The 25,314-nt window shown below is 32.1% G+C and overlaps 2 protein-coding genes and 1 long non-coding RNA gene across 3 annotated transcripts; 2 read left to right on the top strand and 1 right to left on the bottom strand.

The window, feature by feature from the left end:
* Nucleotides 1-132: 132 nt before the first annotated feature.
* On the top strand, nt 133-2,711 carry LOC113511000 (transcriptional adapter 1-like). The gene is made up of 3 exons (XM_052895676.1): nt 133-880; nt 1,292-1,656; nt 2,411-2,711. Exons 1-3 carry the CDS (start codon nt 485-487, stop codon nt 2,559-2,561), a joined length of 912 nt encoding a protein of 303 aa, XP_052751636.1. The 5' UTR covers nt 133-484; the 3' UTR covers nt 2,562-2,711.
* Nucleotides 2,712-3,858: 1,147 nt separating this feature from the next.
* LOC113523478 (ATP-dependent RNA helicase SUV3 homolog, mitochondrial) lies at nt 3,859-19,994 on the bottom strand. The gene is made up of 20 exons (XM_052895572.1): nt 19,481-19,994; nt 19,045-19,165; nt 18,479-18,647; nt 17,399-17,588; nt 16,446-16,523; nt 15,958-16,049; nt 15,064-15,203; nt 14,482-14,616; nt 13,968-14,074; nt 13,266-13,459; nt 12,675-12,854; nt 12,111-12,259; nt 11,139-11,237; nt 10,136-10,242; nt 9,340-9,459; nt 7,800-7,811; nt 7,586-7,718; nt 6,029-6,331; nt 5,290-5,456; nt 3,859-4,328 (listed from the first exon to the last, which is right to left on the bottom strand). Exons 1-20 carry the CDS (start codon nt 19,899-19,901, stop codon nt 4,039-4,041), a joined length of 3,207 nt encoding a protein of 1,068 aa, XP_052751532.1. The 5' UTR covers nt 19,902-19,994; the 3' UTR covers nt 3,859-4,038.
* Nucleotides 19,995-22,846: 2,852 nt separating this feature from the next.
* On the top strand, nt 22,847-25,225 carry LOC128200881 (uncharacterized). Its single transcript, XR_008252942.1, has 3 exons — nt 22,847-23,224; nt 24,361-24,555; nt 24,992-25,225. It is a non-coding gene; the product is annotated as an uncharacterized LOC128200881 (long non-coding RNA).
* Nucleotides 25,226-25,314: the final 89 nt, after the last annotated feature.

Genomic DNA, 25,314 nt, shown 5'->3' with positions numbered 1-25,314 from the left:
AAAAAACGTAGAAAAATACTATTCTTAAACTATAATTATAAAACAAATTTTAATGGGATTTCAGTTGGTAACTTGTGTCAATATATTAGCAAATTTCATCTGGTAACACTGTGATGTTAGTTGTCAATTTGACATCAGTATTGTCATTGTACGGAACAAGTCCGAAAAACTAAATCAAAATATTATTTTAATTCAACTAAAAATAAAGATAAATTAGTAATAGCCATTGAAAGTCAGAAACTTAATTTCTTAATCATTAGCATTGACTTATGAGTCAATGTTAGAAAAACCATAATTTGCACAGTGATAAATCATTACCTACCTGTTTCAATTTATTTACATTTTCTTTACTAAACATAAAGCCCTCTAAACCTTAATTTTTTTTTTACTTTTTTTAGACAAATTTATTCATTAAAAATTCTCAACTTATTCATTAAAAGATTTGTAAATATAATTTAAAAAACGTAACCTAAAAGTTAGATAAATGTCTTCCGATACACTAAATATTGCAAGAAGAAAACTCAGCGAAGTGTTAGGTGAAACATCGTCTAAATATTTCAACAGCATGAAACAGTGGTTTAGAATGAAACTTACAAAGGAAGAGTTTGATGCTGAAGCTCGTGCAATGCTGAGTTCTGATCAAGTGCGTTACCATAATGAATTTTTACTCGCTCTCTTAAACAAAGTCGAGGGTTTAGCTGAAACATCCTTAACAATAGCACAAGAAAAAGCGAGCTCGCATAACAGAAACAGCCGACGCCACAAAAGAAGCTCCAGAACATCGGAAAAATCTAACTTTGAACAAGCTGATTTACTGGAGTACTTGCCCCCAAATTCTCCGCCTGGCGCAGGTAGTGATGGCGTTAAATATGCTGCACAGGTATAACTATTCTATATAATTATTTATCCTTAGTACACTAGTAGTAATATGTATGTACATGTAATATAGAAACAATGCTAAAAGCATTCTTTTCAAATCTACCTTCAAGAAAAATCCTTATATTCTATGTGTGACATGTAATATTCTGGCAATTTTTATTATATAAAATTTTTAAAATTGCCAAAATATTGGTTGTCATCATTATGCACAGAATGCATAATAATTCTCACAGGCAAACCTATGCTGCTAATATTATATAATTGCATGTTTTTTTTTTTTTATACAGAGCTATATGCATAGTAAAATCTTTAAGTTCAGCAAAAATAAAATTTCAAGTCTTTTCCTCTGAGTAATTCATATAAACTTCTACAAATTTTGAGTATGTTGTCAATGGTAAATTTTTATTTTCAGGAAATATTCTTACCCGACCATGCCCTAGTAGTTGGTCGGTTTATGCTTGCAGCATGGGAGCTAGGCCTGGAAGGTGCAGATGACGATGCAGCTGATATAATTGTTGTGGCAACACAAAACTTTCTTAAGAATGTTATAAGTGCTGTCATATCACAAAGAAAAGGCTACAAAATACGTCAAAAACACTTTATGTATGATGTTGGCTGTGATGTACCAAATATGTGGCTAAGAAATTCATCAAAGCTGTATGACCCTCAGTTTGAGGGAAGAGTGAATGTTGATGATGGTGCCGATGCATTGGGACCAAGATGTCCACCTACAATTGATGAAGTGGAACAGTCTGCTGCCTTTGAAATTGCATGCAGGTAAGTTATCAATAAATTTCTATTATAAATAACATGGGAAATTGAATTGGAAAACTTCATCAATTTTACTTGTTTCATCAATGCATACAGCATTAAGGAATAAATTCACCATTTTGAACCAATTTCAATAATTATTTCTTAATCTGTAGGGTTTACCGCTGTGTTGATTCTCTACAAACCTTGTTATACATACAAATGTATTAAGTATATCCCACATTAATCATTATGTAAAGTATCATATGTGTAGAACTTACCCATGGACCAAATGTTTTTATTCTTGTTCAGCAGTTTAAGTTTGAATGAGTGCAGCCGATATGCATGATGCCGAGATGCAATTTCTCAAACCAATATAAACTAAGGTTCTAATAGATTTTAGTCAAAATATTCATAAATTCAATTTATGGTGGCCTATAGTAATTTTGACAAAATTAAAATATTAAGTTAGAGACAAGTTTAGAGAAATTACACTTCATAATTGACACCAGTAAAAACCATCTAAACATCTTTACTAACTGATATTAATAAGATCGCATCAGACCTTAAAAGATTGGCAGAGGGAACCAAGAGCCAAGGAACATATCACTTGTTTCATCCACTGTTATGACATGTCTGATGAATGTATTTCTTTATATACATTATTTTAATTAAAAATATTACAGGCTATCTAAAAACAAACTGATGGAGGTCATAAAAATATGATATTGTAACATTAAAAAAATACTTGAGTATTTATATAGTTTTTTTTTTGTTTCAGTGTACCAAACACAGAGCCCAATGATGACAAACTAACTATAGACGAATTTTATAATACATTGTTAACTCATAAAAATGTAATAGCATGTCATTCCGTATACGCAGTTAATATGGAAAGATTAGCTCTCATGCTAAATCATCCGAGCTATTAATAATAAAACTAAAATGTTAATAAATTTAAAGTCTTGTGTCTAAAATATTTTATTCATAAGTACAATTAATTATAAGTACTAAACTATATATCTAAAACTTCTTTAATTTTAAGAAATGTAAATATTGAAATAAAATATAATTTATATAAACTTTAATCGCATTAATTATTTTATCCGACCTTTCTCATCATTTATCTAAACATTTATTTACACCACAACCATAGATTATTTTTACTGCATTATTTTCATAATCTACCGTCAGGACAATACGAGGTTTGTCCGGAAAGTACGTATAAAAGTTTTTTAAAAATTTTATTTTACAATTATTCAGGTAAATCAATTTTATCCCCTTCAAAGTACTCTGTGACATAATGCACTTGTGCCAACGCCGTTTCCACTGTGAGAAGGCTCCTTGAAAGTCCTCTGGTTGTAGGTTTCTCAGCTGCCCCGTCGTAGCTTTTTTTATCTCATTTATGTCCCCCAAATGCCGCCCCCGAATACCAATTTGGTTTTTGGGAACAAGAAGAAGTCACACGGGGCCAAATCCGGCGAATAGGGGGGGTGTTCGGTCACCGTAATGGAATTTTTACTCAAAAACTCACGGACAACAAGAGAGGTGTGGGCAGGGGCATTGTCGTGGTGAAGAATCCAACGCCCCTCTCGCGCCAATTCTGGACGAACTCGTGCCACACGAGCTTTGAGGCGTCTGAGCACATCGACGTAGAATTTTCCATCAACTGTCTGGCCTGGAGGGACGAATTCTTGATGCTTTCTCGGCCCTCTCTGAATCTTTTTAGCCACTTGTGGACGGTTGGTTCCTTCACAGCATCATCCCCATAAACTGTTCTGAGATCGGCAAAAATTTCACGGCCATTCTTGCCGAGTTTCGAGAGAAACTTGATTACGACGCGCTGCTCTTCAACGGAAGCGGGCTCCATGCCGACGGGGTTTCGTTAAGAGGTAACTTCACAGATGGCGTGACAAGCCATACCGCACGGCGGTCAGACCAGAACTGAAGCATTGTTAGGGACATAAGGAAGGGGTCCTGCGCTTACCTGGCCTCCCCACTATTCCAGAACACTTTTATACGAACTTTCCGGACAGACCTCGTATAACTCATAAACTCAGTATAACGTTCTTTAGTAATAATCTAATATAGATATAACCATTTTAGTTTACACTAAGTAGGGATATCTAGTTTCCCAAGTATGAAGTTTATTTAGATTATGTTTTAAATAATAGAAAAGGTAAAAAAGATTTAGAAAAGACGTGTGTTTATAATAATACAGTGAGTAAATAATGATAGATTAAATTGTAATTACTTATGTTAATTAAGCAAAATTAATATCTATCCGATTTGTGAACAAATTTCACAACTAGATACATTCATCAAATTCACAACTTTACGCTGTCTATTTACCATATTGTTACACTATAAATTTAGTTATTATAGGTAAATACGTTTTCTTGCTAATCTTTACTGTGTAGCCGTTACTGGCGAGGAACTTGGTTCAGATGGTGACTGGACTACAACTTCAGGGACACTGCGTTCTGGCTGCGGAGACGGTTGTGATGACCTCTGCCCTGTCTCTGACTCTCGCTGCGTACCCATATCTTGGATCTCGATCTCCTCTGCTGGTCGAGGCGGACTACCCAAGAAAGTCCTCTTCTTCCACGCAACAACGCCGACCAAGCAGAGAATCGCCGCAATAACTATAGCTCCAAATATGATGCCAGACATAGATGCTGTTGACAGTGTATACAGTCCTAATAAGAAGAGCGATGGTTACATTTATGTTTTACACAAAACTTATGTCTTATGTCAGCCATGTGAAAGTTTATCCACCACACGAGTCATATAACATGAGTTTTGTGCGTATTTTATAAATTTAAACACTAATACAGTACAGGTCATTATGCTTTCAAACTTAAAATATAAACATTGAAACCACATCGCAATTTAAAGTACGTAGTCCAAAAGCCCCATAGATAGATTATAAATCTCCGAGGTCAGTCACCTATCACAAATTTTATTAAATTATACATTTAAAGGTCATCTATAGATACCAACATTTCATTTCATTTCAAACACACTAAACCCAGAAACAAAAGTATATAACCGCATGATATACCATGAAAGGTAAAATATTTTCACACAAATACCTCCCCCCCCCTCTCTTATCTCAGAAGTTACTAAAGTTAAAAATATAAAATAATTATAGTTTATAAAAGTAAATTTGAATACTATAGGGAAAATGAAACGATGTTTTGAATCACCACCATTTTTGAGAAATTATTATTTAAAAATCCTTCAAAATCAATTATGAAATCCGGTTTACGAAACCGTACCACGGTTTCGTACACCTACAATTTATAATTATTTGAACAACAACTACTAATATAGCCCAAAATAAGAAATTACGAATTGTAGATGACTATTTCGTATGAGTAATGCAGTAAAGGATATTTATATACAGAAACATCAGCGTGTAAGTATAACTCGCACCAGTGCAGTTTTTTAACATATAGAAAGTACATTCTAATTGATTAAAAGGTAGACTATAGTTTTCCATCCCAAATACTGGGCATATGTCAAAATATCGTAATGATTGGTTTAAACGTAAAGGGCAAGAGATAACTTTAACAGAACTACGTCACGTTAAGTTACATAAATTTTATCGTACCTATATTTAATGTTAACACGACTTGGAAAAAGAACATTACATACCTTTCACTTCGAGTGTGATAACATCAATATACTCTTTTCCATCGTCCAGTCCAGCTCCACAAGTCCAAGAACCGACGTCCTCATATTTCACACTCCGTATTGTCACCGCGCAATCACCACGGTCGATACTTTTGTTTTGTGGATAATAATATTTCCCCAAAATTGCACTGGAAATTATTAATATAAATTTATTTAAAATTAGATAACAAGATCTATTTTATTAGATACAAACTTTAAATAATATTAGTAAATAAGGTTATAATTTAGTAGGCCGTATACCTGAGGGGCATCCGGTCAGGACGGCAACGAACCAAGTGATGTTTTTTTTAATAGTTGAAAATGAAACGGTTACTCTGCCCGTGCTATTGATATACACTGGCGGGGCAACAGTGGAAAATGATAGATGAGAATGAATGCAAGTCAGTTGGCCCATCATGATGAGTTCGACTAAAATTAATTATAGTTTCCAGAGGGAACAGCGTAGAAATCGACCTTACAGAGTATATTGCTAGCAGTGAGGCTATCAGACCTCATTACTAATAATCCCTTTCCCCCACCAGGTGATGGGTATATTATGTTTTAGTCATCGTCCTGACGACATGCCCTATCACAGATGCATGGTCATTTTAAAGATTGTGTTGCAACTCTCCAAAAAAATACTCATTAAGTAAAATAGATAATAAATTCTTTCCTCGATACTTAATTAATTAAAAATAAATAAAATAATATTTTTACGTACTTAGAAACATTCACGGCTGAATTAATACTGAAGGCGATCCCATTTGGAGGCTCAAAGCGGCAGTATACTAAAGACCTCATTCCCTCTGTAGTGGCGCATTCCAAGGTGACTTCCTTACCATGGTTAACCGTTACATTTTGCTTTATAGCGGCAACACGGTTCACTATTCTGACCATTATCTTCTTCGTTGTTTCCACGCCTATAGCACTCTTGCCTAGATGACAAGTCCATTCTCCAATATCTTGTTTTGACACACTCACTTTATTAAAACAACGACCCAGGTGAAGCTCTTGACCTTTAAACCTAAAAATAAAATATCTATAAAGTAATTATCTCAATAGGATTGTTAAGTCTATAAGCATAATATCCCTAAAATAAAAAAAAAACTATATGGGGGAAAAGGGATTCTTACTAATGGAGACTGAGAATCCCATTGCTAGCAATATACCCAACCAGGTCAACCTCCTCGCGGTTCTCCCTGGAAATTATCATGGTTAATTCCTGATAAATTCATCATGATGGGCTAACGGGGCTGTTTTCATTCTCATCTATCACCCTTCACTGGTGCTCCGCCAACGTATCCCGTTAGCGCAGGCGGGGTTACCATACCATTTTCACCCAACAAAAAAAACTGCTACTCTAACCTACATACCATATATATACCAGAGGGAGACTTTGTACAAAAGTCGATTGCTTGGGTACCTCTGTCCCATTCGTGTTTCAACCGTGAAGCAGTTGTGTTTGCATGACTGTGTTTCGGTTTAAAAGGTGGGATATAGCGTGAATTTACTGGGTACAGAGGAATAACACCTGAGTCCTCAGGAATGGCAACGCATGGGGGGTATCATGAGCAAAGCAGTATACTCTGTTATGTCCATGGTACTCATGTCTATAGGCGACGGTTACCACTTTCCATCAGGTGGACCGTCAGCTTGTTTGCCATTCTAAGTTGTATAAAAAAACCTAGAATATAAATAGTAATACTTACCTCTACATAAGGTACCTAGATATTTATTTCCTAGGTAGGTGATTAAATACCTTACTAATAATTAAATAATAGGTAACTGGACATCTATGTAGTTACTAAAGTCAGCCAACATCAAGTGAACAGGGGGAAAGTAATTGTTAGTAATGTGGTCCCATATACCTATAACTAGCAATACACCCTATCAGGTCAATGACCACGCAGTCCCTGCTGAAAACCGTCGTGGTTAAGTCTTGATTTCGTCACGATGGGTTAACTGACCTATTTTCATCCTCACCTATTATCTCTCACTGCTGTCCCAACCAGCCAATACCGATAGCGCGGTTACGATTCTATTATCATCCATTAAGAACGTCGTATTAATATTTTTCTATCTTTATCGAAAACTTCCTATAGTTAGTTAAAAAATATGCAAGTCGGGAATTTTATATTTGCGCCTTAAATATAAAAAAAAAAATACTACTTTACAAATCAGCTTTTTAAAATTTTACCTAATATTATAAGGTCAATGACATTTTTAAATAATTGACTAATTAGGTACCTATTACGATAAGATTGACAGAGCTACTTACGAATATCTTTTTCCAGTTGGATGTACGAATCCACAGTATGATAGTGGCACATCGGTCTTACATTCTATATTAATCTTCTCGTTTTCCAACGCTAGTATAGTTTCAACACCGTCCACTTCGAATGATCTATAGGCTTTAAAATTGTCGAAAAATTAACACTAATTTCACATATTACTAATTCATATTTGTATAATAAACAATATATTATACCCACCGTATATATTCACTGTGTTATCGTATAATATAAAGGTTAATATAAACATAAGCAAATTTTGGTAATACATATTGCTATTAACATTTTATGCAGCGAACCGGTCACACTTCTATAACAAACTACCCTCTCAATAAAGTTGATAAGAGAGGTGTCAATAGGTCCCCGTTTTACGGGTGAATTCTTGATAATAGCGAAACGACGTATCGAATAACTATCTAAATGTAATATACAAAAACGTTCTGCCTGTACACCATTGTATCGTCACGTCATATGAATAAAGAATACTGGATATTAACTATTATTATGGTCACGTTCCGATTTATAAATCTATATTCATAATGAAATAAAAGTATTAAAATTTACCGTGAAGGCGGGTCTAAAATGAAAAGAAACTTCTGGCAAGGTGCGAATTCAAATCTCACCGACCACCTCAACTTATATAGGTAATGTTCGTATTTAAAGATTATTAGACTCTGTGTTGGGAGAAAAGAAGTGTCATTGAATATTATGTTATGTTATACTACTTAACATAGCATATATATATATGTATATATATATATATATATATATATATATATATATATATATATATATATATATATATATATATATATATATATATATATATATATATATAATACTACTACCGTAATTGTGATTGACGTTAGTTAAAAAGATTTTCATTGATTCAACATGGTGATCGTTGAATATATAACATGGTGATCGAAAAAGGGCGGGAAACGTTAAACTTAGCGATATTCTGAAGAAAGAAAGATTATTTTGTTAAACAACTATTACAAAATATCCAACGGTAATTAAAAAATTGGCTAAAATATATACTTTTAAAAGTTGCTTTTTGAGGGACTCAAGAAAAACAAAAAAAAAACGTTTTTAATTTCTGCTCTTTAATAAAGAGCAACATTGAATGCGGTGACTCAGAACTATTCTTTACTGTAGTCTATGAGTAGTGATAATTAGTCGTCTTTATGACATGGACTTGCATTGAGAAATTATTTCCTCGAAATTACCGTGGGAATGATAGATAATGGATTGACGCGATTGATGCAGTGATAAACAGCTTGTTAAAGCTAAAAACAAGTAATATAAAAAACATACATTACATAGTTAAGGTTAGATAAAGTTGGCAGTGTTTCGAATTAAAGTAAAACATAACAAAGTCGTAATATTCTATAGATCTGTTTTGTAACTTGTTCACTAGAGATTGTTTAAATTCATTTTTGGATTTTAACGCAACGCGATATAGGTATACTATATAATATAGGTATAGTATATAATAATGCTTACATGCCTAGTTTTTATTATTGTCGATAATTCAACGTAGATTGTACTACTTCATATTCAAGCCAGGACAAAAGGGGTGGGGTGGAGGGTTAAATATCATAAGAATGAGAATACTGCTCAAACCTATTCAACTACTATCTAAATTAAATAAAAATAAAGTCGTAATAATTATTTCAGATAATTTACTCAACATTCACACATCGTACATATTATACAACAAATTTACACTATTTATATCATTTCCTTCTATTTCTGTTCATTTTCTTTTTATTTCTGTCTATTTTTGTATCAGTGGTCAATTCTTGTTGTAGTTTCTTCAACATTTGTGGTGTTATTAATCCCTGAAAAATATTATAGATAATATAATAAATAAGTGAAGGTCAATCATTTTATGAACTTAGTAACAGTATAAAAAGTATTGCCAAAAAATAATAAAGAAATATTAGAATAGAAAGAAAATTCCATATAAATCAAATTTTATCTAAAGCCATTTAGGAATAAGAAGAATAATGTTTAATCAAGTAAACTTAATTACAAGCAAGAGTAGTATTTTTCTATGATTCTACCACTGATTCGGAATGTAATTTCAGTTGAGAAGAACAGGTGAGAAAATCAACTAATGCTGTTTTCAACAAAAGTTGTTTTTATAATTAGTAAGTTGTTTATCAATAGACTTGCAAACAGCAAAAGCGTTATTTAAATTATTAGACAAATCAAGTGAATTATTGTAAATATTACATTGAATTGTATGGCAAATAATGTATATTCAGATATAAATCATTCATAATATGTATGTATGTATGCAAATTTATTATCTATATAAAAAAAATTGTGCATAATTTATTTTTTTAAACTTTAATGCATAATCATATAATATATTTTACATATGGCGGACTTAACACTAACTGTAATTATCAAGACATGCATTGTATGCAAGAAAATATTTTAAGGGAAGGTTTAGACTTATTTTCTTTTAAAACATGTTTATAATTTATAATTTAAACGGAGACTTTAATACATTTCATATAATATACCCTTGGAGTCATATTTGGTCTGCGCGTATCTTAGAGTCCTTTTGTTGACACTTGATTCAACACTGTCAGGGTCCTCTCGGAATGCTTGTTCAGAGTTACGCAATAGCCTGTAACAGAAAAAAAGAAGTATCTCAAACTACTATACATTCTTACAGGAGTCCTTTATAATTTTGTTTTTTTTTTTTTATTGTTAGGGAGGCAAACAGAGAGTCCACCTGATTCGAAGCGGCTACCATCACCCATGAAGCCTTGCTATACGAGACGAGTTACTCGTATGTTACTGGCCTTTTAAATATTTGTAGACATGTTTTTTGAAATTTATTTTTTTATTTTTTTGTATTCCATATTCTAAGGGGAAAACTACAAAAGGAGACACATTCCACAAGCCAGGTGTACGAGGTAGAAACGAACAGGATGCACACGTAGTGATAGTGTGCCATGCACCGAAAAAATGTAAGTTAATTGTATCTATGGTGAGGGGTATGGTGGTAAAAAGGGTGAATAATGTATGGACTAAATAGGGATTACTCCGCTACTAAAATAAAAAATTTTTTTTACAAAGAAATCATGACTTTAAGAATGATGATAACGCTATAGATATTAAGGAATGTTAAAATATATTACTATTACACAAATATTATTTCTATCTATTTACATTATGGTGATTGTTCTTCTACTACTGAACATAAGCCTCCCTCCCTAAATCTTCAGTCTTCTTAACAAAGATTCATATAGCCCGGTCATAGTAGCACTAATAAAGGAGGTCAAATTATAATTATAAATCATTAAGATATCGGGAAATCGAAGTTGGAACCTAGATTTCGAAGTAATATGACAGTCACATATTATGATTTTGTATTTGTATTATTTTACTGAATTATGTGTTATTTTGCAGAAGTCCATATCACAGGTTATTTGATTAGAATTATGTTGTTTGTAAATGTAATATAATAAATATAAACAATTACAATTTTACGTGTACGTAAAAAAAAATAAGATTTACCTCGTTATTTGGAATATTCCCTGCTGAATGATAGCATCCAGTTCAGTCTCCATGTCGCGCACCAGTTTAATGTCGGGGAACATGTCCGGGAAACGATAACTAGGAAAATAAAAACACAACACAAAATCAATCAACACCCAGTAAATTGAATAACTATTATACTTGTTTCTAGGGTTACCAAATGCGATTTTTAAGTTTTACATAAACATCAAATTTTTACCCAAATCTATATGATTGCCAGAACTTTTACCCAATTGGAAGTATCAATTTTTGCCTGAAACGGCACAATGGCTAGATTGGTGACTGTAACAGGTTTTATTGTCATGATTACAATCATCAGGGAGGGAAAGGGATTGTTAGTAATGATATCTAACAGGCTCATTACTAACAATATATCATGGTAAGGGTTACCATGATTAATTTTATATGAATTCATCACAGTTATACGAACTGTCCTGCTCTATCCTCATCTGTCATCCCTCGCTGATGCACCGCCAGCATCAAACTTTAGTGCAGGAGAAGTTACCATTCCACTTTCACCCATTAAAAAAAAAACATCTACAACCATCTATCTAGATGTTGTTGAGCGTTAATCGCAATTTTTAGCAATATACCCTGTCAAATTGAGCTCCACTCGGTTCCCCCTGGAATCCATCGAGATTAATTTTGTTGGATCCGTCACAATAGGCTTCCTGACCTAGTTTCATCCTCTCCCATCACCAGTCACTTGTGCCTCGCCAACATATACCGACAGCATAGGCGGAGTTACCATTCAAATCTCACCCATTTAAAAAAACCATCAACCACTGCAAATATTAATTTTTTTCATATTTCATCACAAAGTGGGATAAAGCGCCACTAGCATCTCAGTGACTCCTTGAAACTTTTAAATCATCATTGTATCTTGGGGTATCTTGTAATCATCAAGGTACTTACCTCACTTGCTTGAATATATTAATTGCAAAATAATACCTCAGCCACAAATACAGCTCGAGCACATCAAACACAGATTCGAGATGCACCAGATCCATGATGGTCTTGGGCGCGGGCAGCGGCCAGTCCACCGCGTTACACATCCAGTTTCTCGTGATTGGCTCGTTTCTGCTGTACTGCCGCACCATCTACGCATACACGTGTACACTATAATAAAATCGTAATTTATGTCTGCATGAATTCAAACTAATTCATTTTTGTTGCAAAAATTCAAACTATTATAGTAGACAAACTTATAATAATACTATTTTAATTATTTGATACTAACAGCAATGTGTTCTTAATATTTTAACCTTTTTATAACAATAGTGACGGGCATAGTTTAATAAAAAAATTTTACAATTGTTTTAGATGGAAACTGTCACATCGTTGTTTTGTAATATTCTCCATAATCGTTTTAATGAATAAATAAATAGTAGATAAATTTTATATACATACATGGAAATTATTAATTTGCAAATAGCTGAATAAAACAATCATAAAATATAGAAAATATAATATTTTATACAACTTAATAAAAATAAAAATGTTTTAGCAACTTGCCTTCAGGAAAGTAGCGCATACGAATGGTAGTTTATTGTTGATGGGCGCGCAGCAAAATACATAACGCGCCCGCAGCGGTAGCGGCACGTGCTGGATCATCTCGGCTAGGAACTTGAACGCTTCCGTGTTGCACATGAAATATAACGAGTCATCCACTGTGCATAGATGGACGAATATATCCTGCAAGGTTACACACATAACGTATTTAAAATTATTTTCCGGGGAAGGGATAGGGGGCTAACTCTAAAGAAAGTACATTAAATGAGCTAACGGTTATACAGAGTGGTTAAATGAAATAGCTTTATTACATCAATTGAAGTTAAAAAAATCTTCTTGACCCTTGATCAAATTTCAAAATCTAAATATAAAATTAGAGTATCAGGTAACATACGCGAAATATTTAAAAAAAAACTACATATTGACAAAATTGTATGAGATGTAATACATACAAATCTATAGATCACTCTCATTTAACATATCAATCAAAGAAGAGTACTGTAAATAAGCCTAGAAATTTTAGAAAAACAATATTAACCTAACTATAATCTCTTACTTTTTGGAAGTCAATAAAAAAAATATATGAATACTTACCATAAGACTACTAAGGCTGGCGTGCGGTAAATGGTAAGCGTACAGCTCCATTTGTTCAGCAGTAGGATGCAGTCCAGCTTGTAGAACAGGCTCGGGGGATTTTGACAACAATGTCTTCAGCGTAGCCAGATCTTCCGACTTGAATGTTGTGACGTATCCAGTCTCCCAGGCGCTGCCGTAGCGACCCGCTCGACCTGTGCGTTGCAATTAACAACTATAGCACTACAGACACATTGAATGTACCTTTAATCATCGATGATACGAGACGGATCGCCAATACATTAAATTTAGGGGAAAAGGATTCTCAGTAATAGGACCAAACAGTTCCTTTACTAGCAATATCAATCAAGTCGAACTAACGCAGTTCCCCCTTGAAACAATCGTAGTGAATTCTTCTTGAATACATCAGATGGGCAAACTAACCTGCTTTAATCCGTACCTATCATCACTCACTTGTATCCCGCATGCATACTGATAGCGCAAGCGAAGATATCATTTTATTATCGTCTATTAAAAACTAATAACCGGATTTTGAAAAAAAAATTCAATGGGACCAATCTGTAAGTATATCCTTTTAGATAAAAAAAAAAGAATTCTTTAAATCAGTTTACAATTGACGGAGTTATAAGGTAACATAAAAAATACAACCGAACTGAGAACCTCGTATTTTTTGAAGTCGATTAAAAACAAAATATTAATTACCAGCAATTTGTAAAGCTTGCGATATGCTAATAACATCCATTTCTTTGTCTCCATCCTCATTGACAATAGGTTTTATTAACGAATAGAATATTACTCTGCGGATGCTCCTGTAATAAACAACAGGTAATGTAATAAAAAACATGGTACTGCTCATGTCTATAGGCGACGATTACCACTTTCCATCAGGTGGGTCGTCAGCTTGTTTGCTAAGTTACATAAAAAATAAAACTAACTAGCAAAATCTACTATTAAAATAAATGTGGATGTTTGTAAATATGTTAGGATGTTTGTACGATTGAATATCACGAACGACTGAACATACATAAATAAAAATGAATAATGTATCATATCTTAGACTAATATATAAGATCCTGTTAACTAAGATAAGGGGAAACTCATAGGACACAGGTAGTATTAAAAGTAATTTTTAAATTTTGTTCCAGCTAAAATCACCAGCTAACTAAGCCATAAAAACCAAACTGGATACTTTAGTTAAAGAAGTAAATTTACTTACAAATTAATACCAAGTCCGATAGCATCTGTGGCAACCATCACTTTACAGGAACTGTCAGGGTCATTGAACTTATTGGCCTGTGCTAATTTAGTTCCAGGTGGCAAACTCCCATAAATTACAGCTACTTCATGACCTCTAAAATAAGCATGTTCTTTGAGATGAACTTATAAATAGGTAAGTAAAATTGTAGCAAGCATTTTGGTTCTAAAAACATTACAGAAGCTTTTCTAATTTAGAAAAAAAAGATTATCTTTATCGGCAGGCCATCTCTTTGAATTTATGAGTTCAAAAATTTATATCTTATTAAACAAACCGTTTATAAATATATACCCTTATACAGTTTATAGTCTACAACATTTTACTAAAGAGAATAATAAATCATTATGATAAACATTGTAGACTAGACACTAAATATCTCAAAAACATACTGGCACTCAAATTGTTAACTAGATGACTATATAAAAAAAATTAAGATCATAATGCACTCATTCACAAAACATGTTTTTTTTTAATATATTGAAACACTGCCAAAAGGATCATTACATTTCTAACATTGGATACCTGCCTCAAGATAAGACTGACCTCTGTTCTATGGCTCGACTTACACTATAAATGTCATTTTTATTGAAACAAACTATACAATCGCCAGGTTTTACATTATCTAGGGATCCAAGTGCAGAATCTTCAACTTTTAATTGTGTCAGTCTTTTGTATGTTCGAACCTGAAACAAGTTTACATTTATTTTTATTCATTTAAATTATAAAACACTAGCGCAGGTAAAATCCGCGCCTTCGTCCGCGTGACAGAGACATGTTTATTGAACGGGATAAAAAAATAACCTATATTTACCTCCATCCATATAGTACATGTATACCAAAAATAATTTGTTAAACCGTTAAGGTGCTATAAGGCAACAAACTCGCCTTTCACTTTAATAGTATTAAGCAAGGATGTATATTTATTATAACAATGATGATTGGAATGGCAACCCCACCCGCGCTATCGGTACACTTCCTGTGATAGATGAGGATGAAGTAGGTACCTCGTGACCAAGAATTGTTGATGTTCCACCTTCCTGTTTGTACAATGGGGCTGTCACATTACTTCCCTTTCCCCCCGGTAGTTTGTAGAAGAGAACAATCACAAAGGATGGAACTAAAGTGTAATATTGTTACAATGCAGTAATTTCATTCGGGGTAAATGGTTAGTACTTACCCTAAGGGTAGATAGTTCAACCAAGAAAAAATAGTGCAATCAATATCTAACATAAAAAGTCTGTGGTTGCATAAACTTCCATTAACCAAATACCAAATCAATCAATACAAAAATAGTAACAAATATAACATATAACTCTATATTAGAACTAGAACAAATTTGTTAATTTGTTGCGACAATATATTCAGCAAAATCTGCTTCACCTTATGAAACGACCCCAATATAAACTACTGCAACAAGCAATAGGATAAATTACTTACCTCCATTTCTTCACCTGTGGTGTTACAAATTTCTTCTACAAGATTTATAGCACCAGCCTCACCACATAAATGAATTTCTTCAGCTTGAAGACCTAAAATAAAATGTCAACAATTCTTATAAAGTGTGTCTAATACACTGATCTATCACTAATAAAATCATTACAACAAATATGTTCAGATTGAAACTTGATTTTTTATCTGGGTAATAGCTTACTATCATTATTATTATAACATTAGACATCCATTGGCCTGAATTTAAACTTACAGTACAGTGTATTGTAGTATTAACCAATTTCAATAACATACTTTAAAAATTATTTATAAGTAAAATACATAAGACAACAAACTCCCTTTTTATTTTCAATAAAGTAATGTACATATCGTCATAGTCATAGAATACTAATGGATATATATATGTAATATTTGTCAGATCCATCAGTATTCTACAACTATGATGATATTTTGGATGTAACAGAAAATTGTGTTACCTAATATAGCTCTTGTCCAAGCCCAGCCTCGGCCTCTGTCACCAATCATTTGAATTTCATCTATTATAGCTACCTCATCTGTAACATTTAAAAAATAACACAAATCATATAACTGCCCATTTTTGTTTTTAAATATCAATTTAATTCACATGAGGTTCACTGAAAGAAATCTCTTATTAAGATAAGTTCGCCTTTGTACATTACATTTAAAATTTATTGCTCCTATCATTATGTTTGTGTAAAATAAAGAATAATAAATACAAGCCATAAGAATGGTTATTTCATAATTATATTGGAAGAAGTAATATATTATAAATATATTATATTATAAAAACACATATATATGTCAATATTATCCATATATATAATAATTCCATAATAAGTAATTCTTATTATGGAAAACACACAGCTAAATAATATTGGAGTACATACATACATACATAGACATATTAATTTAAAGATTCTACACATTTGTAATATATATCTGTATACACACCACCACAAAATAATACAAATTACTAAAAGTAAAGGATGTCATTGGACCATACAAAGTTATCCATCAAATCCATACATGCTTGCACCAAGACCAAAAGCAATTAATAATATTGTCATTGTCCAATGAAGTGTATGACAACAAAAATAAGGGCTTATTGTTAACAGACAAGATAAAATTTGGTAGTATCAAATGACCTCTACTGACCCGCTGACGCAACAATCAGTATAACAGAAAATGTATGTTTAGACATACATTGTAACAAACATTATTTAAAATTAAGTTACATTTTATAAAAAAACTTTTTCAATAATAAAATTTGAAATATTGTATCCTTAAAAGTGTTAGTTACCATAATTTATTCTTTTATCATAGTACACATAAAAGTGTTCAATTAAACTGGAAAAATTTCAATAATTTTATGTGTACTATATAATATAATTTAACAATTCATACTCACAACTATGATTGAGTGATGTCATTTCAACTGTACAAGCAACATGACTAGATGGTGTTAACTCAGCTTCATCAAGAAGCAAAGATTTAGTTTCTTTCTCAGGTGAATCTTCTGAATCTTCTGGAGTATCAATTATATTGTAATGAGAAGCATGCCTTCTCTCTTCACCTGTGATTAAATCACATGGAGTCCCCTAAAACAATTAACTCAATATGAAAAATGTATGCCAATTTATTTAATAAGTTTAAACTGCAATTTTCAAAGAGAAATAAATAAGAATTAACAATTGGAATTTATAAAAAAAATATATAACAAAAATATCATATTAATATTTGTCTCTTCTAAACTTTTAATTTGCAGTCACATTAGCAAGTAAAATATAATCATTGAATTAAAATTTGAGCTAAGATTTATTTTATCTTCAACTGTGCAAATGGTAGAAAATCCACATCTGTGACGTCCCCTGAGCAGACTTTACACAGACTAGGTATTTTTAACGTATAGGTTTAAAAAACCCGATTTTTCCAAAATCTAATTAGAATTATACAAAATTCAGATTAGATTTATATTCCAACTAGATTCCTTGTGTAATTTCTTACACTATACTTGACTTGAATTGCACTACAACTGTTCTATGAGAAATAAAATGGGATTACCTATAAATTGCCTTTTATTTTTCAACTATTAAAAAACTAAGACCTTGCTAGATGTAAAATTATATATTTTTTGTACAATATTATATACTTGATAAAACAAAAATAAAATAGCTTATGTTCCAATACATTTTTTTTATACAGCACTTGTTTATAAACATGGACCATAAAACAGTCCCTCTTCAATTGACACTTGTGGGTCTCCTATTTCATTATTTTACGTACATTCTCGGTGTTAAGGACAAGAGATAGTTTGTTTACAATAATTTAAGCTTATTGTCAAGCTAATTTAGACAAAAACAGTATATATGATATTATTATCTATAATATGTTCGCTAAATGGACGGAACACAGATGCACATTTTTTGTCAGTTGTCACAGTCACACAGTTGAGAGGTTATACCAAAGATGGAATAATATTAAACCTTACCCTTTTATTAGATTTATGATAAATTTCAGTAGCTAACAATTTTAAGGGGCCACAATAAACTCCTGACTTTGCAGTTAGGAACCTTTCCATAGCATGATATGTTTTTCCAGAATTTGTAGGTCCTGCATGGAATATAATCTTTCTATTCATACTACGAGCTTGAGTATACCTAAAATGATACAAACAAGTTTAAGTCAGGCAATACAATAAATATTATTCTTTAGTGATATAAAAATTAAGAGATCAATTGGTTCTACTAATTTAATAATAAAATGTAACTTTATGTATAGAGAAAAAAATATGATTGTATATTAATATACAAACATATAGACACATAAGACATAATATAAAGAGAATCATATCATGATTCATTTATAAAGGTGCATACTTTAATACAACACTAGAGTAAATAAGCTTCAATTAGATAGTTATTATTACAGTTTAGGAACATACTAGTGAAATATTTTTTTATTTATAACCTTTACTAAGATATATAATATTAATCCTATATCTAAAAGTATAAAATGATCATAAGAAAAAAATTTATGATTATCAATAGTGCTTACCAATTTGCTGGTGTTCTTAAATCTGATATTTTCTTTAAATCATCCAAACAATCTAAGTGAGGGAATGCCAGTCTAGCATGACGAAGAAAATATGGAAACAGGTCATCAACATGCCCTGCACCTAAAATTTAAGAATAAGTAGTTATACATATTGTGAAACAAACTACAACATTGGTTTATCGTTTTTCCCACAGTTCTGGCCACATAAAAGATGCATACATGTCTGTTACTGTCTGACATATTTTTATGCATAACAGAAAATTTCACTTGCATCTTCAGTTTGGACACCAGACAAGGGTGGACTCTGCACACCTGCTCCCCCCACGCCCCTAATACTACAATATTAATTACTTATCTGTATCTATATATCAATAACATGTATCTATATACACTAAAAATTGGATACTCCATCAACAAATAAAGAAAATAATTATACCTTGTAATATATCACTAATGGTTATATGTAAGTCTGGTGGTAAATCATGTTCTAAGCAATGTCTCCTAAACGACAAAAATGCCTGATGTAACAACTGGTCATCTAATCCATTATCTGATGCCAATACTCGAATTTCTGGTTTCTGATAAAATTTATTCAAAATTTTAAGCAAATCCTGCTTCTTTAAGCGACCTGTGAACTCCTCTCCAATATTTATGTCATCAGGGTTCGGCTTAACAGGCACAGGAATGAAAAGGGCTGACGGATTTCCTCGATCATGTTTCTTGGTTCTCATAAAAATATAACCTATGCTCCCCATTTTATTTTCACGTGCACATAACACATTATTTCTAAGAAATGGAGAGACACAATTTTGTAATCGTTCTGTATGAGTGAATACTCGAGTAAATCCTTTAAACATTTTGAAAAATAAAAATTAATAAAACTGAAATTTTAATTTCACATTGCGATCAGACGTTTTAAAATTGTCATTTTCTTTTTTTTTTTTTTTTTTAGTACGTTTGTTCCGTTTGGAACAGGCTAAGGTCGGAGACCATGCTGCCTAGTCTTCAAAAAGATAATTTGTCTGGAATTTTATTTTTCTAATGTCGCTTCAATTATTGTCATAATCTTCAATATTTCATTTGTCAAATCCGGTAAGTACATTTTCATAAATATCTTTTCTTGAGTTTTCTTAAACCAGTGGATTTATCAAATTAAAAATAAATAATTATAAAAAATCATTGTCTTGCAATTCAATAAAAGTATTCTTATAGCTCCTTGAATGTTGTAATAATATAAGTGAAAATAGCTTTGAAACAAGAAGGAAATCTTAAGAGAAGCGGGATTGAGTGCGGGATATTTTCGGGTTTTTTGAAGATAATCCTAAGTTCGTCAAACATAATGTGTCTTTGAATGACAAATTCAGAGCAATCAAAAAAAAGGTGATGTAGAGATTGGGCTGTATTTGAGTTACACCATGTGCATGATGGGGAAGCGATCATGCCCATTCGGTGCAGGTGTTCGTTGAAATGTCCGTGGCCGATTCGTAATCTACAAATATTGGTGTAAAATTTTCTGTTTGTGTCCTTTCCTTTGCATAACCACGGTTTTCCAATACGCAAATTAATTTTGCGGTACCATTTGCCTTTAGTCTGTAATATTTGATATCCCATTTAGTTGTAACGATTTTATGTATTCCAATACTACAATCTGAGTAACAAAGGGGTAAATCTTGAACACGAGCAGCACTTGAATTAATAATTTTAGCCAAAGTGTCTATTGTTCATTCCCAAACACTCCAATATGTGAAGGGGTCCATGAAGATAATATCTTTTCCATATATAGTACAGAGATGATAATATTTATTACGAATTTCTTGAATTAAGTAGTTTGATGATGAAATGAATGTGTTATTTTTTAATGCCATAAGAACACTCATACTATCTGTAATTATAATCCATTTCGAATATAGTACCTGTTTTTCTATGTATTCTAATGCTAAAAATATAGCTTTTGCTTCTGCTGTGTAAATACTAGCCAAAGTTGAAATTTTATAACCGTGACCAAATCTATTTGACAAATCGTAAAAAGCCACTGAAGTGCTAAGTGCATTTTTGGAACCATCTGTATATATCTGCCTGTAGTCAATAAATTCTGATAAAGTCTCATACATATCGTGCTTTTCTTTTATGTCTTTACGTATAACAATTTTGATCTTACAGAACTTACTCTCATAAAGGCCATTATAACAAGGAAGTATCTTACTACTATAGATGTTATATTCATCTCGTAAATTCAAATCATTGACAATAGTTTTATTCAAAAACATAGAAATGGGGCAATTTAATAATTTGAGTATGAGTGGGTTATTGGAAACTGAAAAAACTTTGAAGAGAAATTTGAGTTTTAGGTATTCGAAACGAAGAAGGATAGGAGGCAAATTACATTCTACTTGCATTGAGATAATTGGAGAAGTATACATAGCACCTAAAATAAGTCTTAAATTCATATTTTGAATTTTTTCGAGTTTTTCTACTAATTTATGTTCTGAGGCATAACAAAAGAAAGCGTAATCAAAATTACTTCTAACAAGAGATTTGTAAAGTAAAAGGATAATTTTAGGATCAGCTCCCCAGTTACGACCAATTACAGATCTTATTATATTAGTGGCTCTTAAAGCACGATCTACTAAGCAATCAACGTATAGATCCCATTTTAAATTTTGATGAATAATTACCCCCAGAAATTTAACGCTACAGTCTGTTGGAAGAGTTTGATTATTATATATAATATTCATTAATGGAACATATTTATGAACTTGATGAAAAACAACTACTTTACTTTTGGTTAAACTAATATCGAGGGAAAGAAGAGAAAAATATTTCTCAAGTCTTTTTAATGACTCATTTAACACTAATTGCATATCAATAATATTCTTTCCTTTTATATAAATTAATAAATCATCGGCAAATTGCAAGTTGTTCACACTGTTTCCTAAAATTGAATTAAGTTTATAGATATATAAAATATATAGTAGCGGGCTTAGAATACCACCTTGACATACTCCTTTAGAGCTTAACCTAGGTCCTATTAATTTACTATTTACTTTAACATACACTTCTCTATTACTAAGAAAATTATAAATCCATTCGATAAGTTTCATTGGAAGAAATGAGGATAAAATCGAAGATAGAACTGTTAAATTTACATTGTTAAAAGCTCCTACGACATCTAAAAAAACAGATAGAACATATTCATCGTTATTCAAAGCAGTACTAAGGTCGACATAGAAGTTCGCTAAACTTTCGCGCGCTGAATATCCACGGCGAAAACCAAATTGATTCGATGGTAATATACTATTACTTTCAATAAAGAACTCTAAACGCTGTTTAATTAATTGTTCGAATAATTTGCCTGCACAGGACGTCAATGTTATAGGTCTATAGGAGTCGAAATTTGTAGGATCTTTACCGGGTTTAATTACTGGAATCAAACAATCCATTTTCCATTCTGGTGGGATAATACAGTCCTTCCATAAATCGTTAAAAATTTGTAAGAGTTTAGTAAGGTTTATTTTATTCAGCAATCGAAACATATTGTATGTTAAGCGATCAAGGCCACTAGCTGTATCTTTTCTAGATTTTACTGCACTGGATATTTCATCAATTGAGAATGGGTCAGTGAGAAATTTTGGGCATGAATTAACAGAATTAAACTGTTTGTCATCAAAAGGTGAGTGTACAAAATCAGGAGTATATTTGCGTAAAAAATCATTGACCCATGATATATCTTTAAAATGATTTTGACGATGTTTTGAATTTAGTTTTCTCATATTTTGCCAAACAGTGGAAATTGGTGTTAATCTATTAAATTTGGAACAAAATTCCTGCCACCCCTGTTGTCTTACTTGCTTAATTACTAACTTTTTAACAGCTTGAACTCTTTTAAAATTTATGTAATTATCGAGAGTTGGATTTTGTTTAAACCTAAGGTAAGCCGCTTTACTATCATTGACAGCTGTCGCACACCTGTTATTCCACCAAGGTACTGCAATATGTTTGTGCCTCTTTGAAGTATTTGCACCGCTATTTGATAAGTTCCTACGTGGAACGGAACGTTCCACAGCTGTCAAAATAATTTTACAGAACTTATTGTAATTGTTTAAGGGTTCATTGACATCATACTCGAAATCCAAAAGTAATTGATTAACAGTTTCAGAATAAAGATCCCAATTAACGAGACGTAGGTTTATACGATTTAACAAAAGTTTATTAACTTCATCTATAGGAGCATGTTGTTCACCTGACGGAGTTGATGAAGAGTTCTTTGTGTTTATTTTAGTAAAAGTCGGCAGGTGATAACTTCCTAACGGATCATCATGAACCGACCACTCGCATTTTAATGATATGGATGGGGATACCATAGTTAAATCAAGGCCATTGGGTCTCCAAATATGAGAGCCAACAGTAGTAACTTGCTTATCATTTAATAGTACCAAATTACATTCATCTAAACAATCAAGAATGTCTTTACCTCTTGTATTAGTGGAGGTACAACCCCACATAGTATGATGTGCATTTAAATCTCCAGATATGATAGTGGGTTTAGGAAGAGACTCCAAAAAGAACTTAAATTTGGCTTTAGTAAAACTAGGTGTACTATTGGTAGGACAGTAAATACTGGCAACTGAATACCAAGAATTATTAACTTCAATACTAATAGCTATAGTTTGCAAAGAATTGTCGAAAAAAGAGTGAAGTTTTTTATATCTAATACTATTATGTATAATAATCGCTACTCCATTGTGGTTATTACCACAATCATTTAAGTTCTATACAATAATCTTTAATTTTTAATTTGTAATGTGGTTTTAGCCAAGTTTCTGAGATGAGAGCAATGTGAATATGATGTTCATTTAAAAATTGTGTAAAAATATGTCGATTGCTCAGTAGGCTCTGAGCGTTCCACTGTATGATAGTTAATTGGTCTCGATTGAATTTTGTGAAATAGGTCTATTACCAAAAGTATCATATAACACATTCAAAACACTTTTAGTGTTAATAGATGTGTTCTTTGTGTTATGTAGTGAAATAAGTTTGATTATGCTTTCTATTAAAAGTGATAAACTCTTGTTATCAGAATTTAGAATTGAAATTAGGTCTACATTTTTTTTAGGTTTGTTACCCAGTTTAGGAAATATTTCAGTGCTAAGTATATCTCCAAAAGAAGCAGGTCTGAATTTAGATCTATTTTCAGCAATTTCCTTTTGTTTAACAGGGCATTGCGGTGATACACTTGTGTGATTTCCATTGCAGTGTACACAAATAGCGTTTTCCATTCCAGTTGTACAAGTTTTATAATTATGCTCACCTTTGCAGATGCTGCAACGCTCAGAATTCTTACAGAATTTAGCTAAATGTCCATACCTCAAGCACCGGTAGCATTGTTTAACTGGTGGTATATATGGAGTGACATTGTAATAACCTCCAATATCCAGATATTCAGGTAATACAGATGCAGCAAAAGTAATTGTCACGGTTAGAGTTGGCTGTAACACATATCCATGAGTCAAGGTATTTTTTCTTAAAATTCTTTTAATAGCAATAATTTTCTTAGAACTCGATATCATAGTATATATTTTTTTATTAGATATATTTGTAGGTACATTTCTAATAACGCCTGTAACTTCTGTTGAAGAAGCAGGAATACTGGCCTTAAAATGGTAGTCATTTAAAAAAGTTTTATTATTTAAAAAAGCATTGGCTAAGTCTGGCTTTTGAAAGTATACTCCGATTTTGAATTTATTTATAGATCTAAGATAAGTTACCCCTTTATTAAAACGTTTTAAACAGGAGGAGAGTGAGAGCAAGTCTCTGGATCCAATGGTTTTCTGACTATCTGAGGATTCTACAAAGACAACAAATTCTGTCCCAGGGGATTCCTCGGGATATCTTCTAATATAATCTGTGACGTAGTAAGGTTTATACTTATCGGCCTTATCAATTTCAGATTCTGAGTCAGTAGAAGTATCTTCCGAATATATATCCTTGTCATTACAAGGTTCATGGTCTACATCACCTGAATCGTCATCTTTTTTTTTTCCTTTTCCTACAACTGCGCTTCCCCATGAATGCTAATTATATTACTGTCACTGAATTTAGTGAAAATATAATATTTTATTCAATAATAAGAATTGATAGAGATAGTTTTTATAAATTAATAAAAAAATTTAAAAAACCCGCTTGTTCTTATTCGAGTTTCCCGCCTCGCTGTCATTTTTCTGTCATTTTCTGTGTTTGACAGCTACAGCACATGACAGCACAGATTACTAT

Source organism: Galleria mellonella, unplaced genomic scaffold, assembly GCF_026898425.1.
Source record: "Galleria mellonella isolate WM207_F2 unplaced genomic scaffold, CSIRO_AGI_GalMel_v1 utg300, whole genome shotgun sequence".
Classification (NCBI taxonomy): domain Eukaryota; kingdom Metazoa; phylum Arthropoda; class Insecta; order Lepidoptera; family Pyralidae; genus Galleria; species Galleria mellonella.
This window is presented reverse-complemented; position numbering and strand designations above follow the sequence as displayed.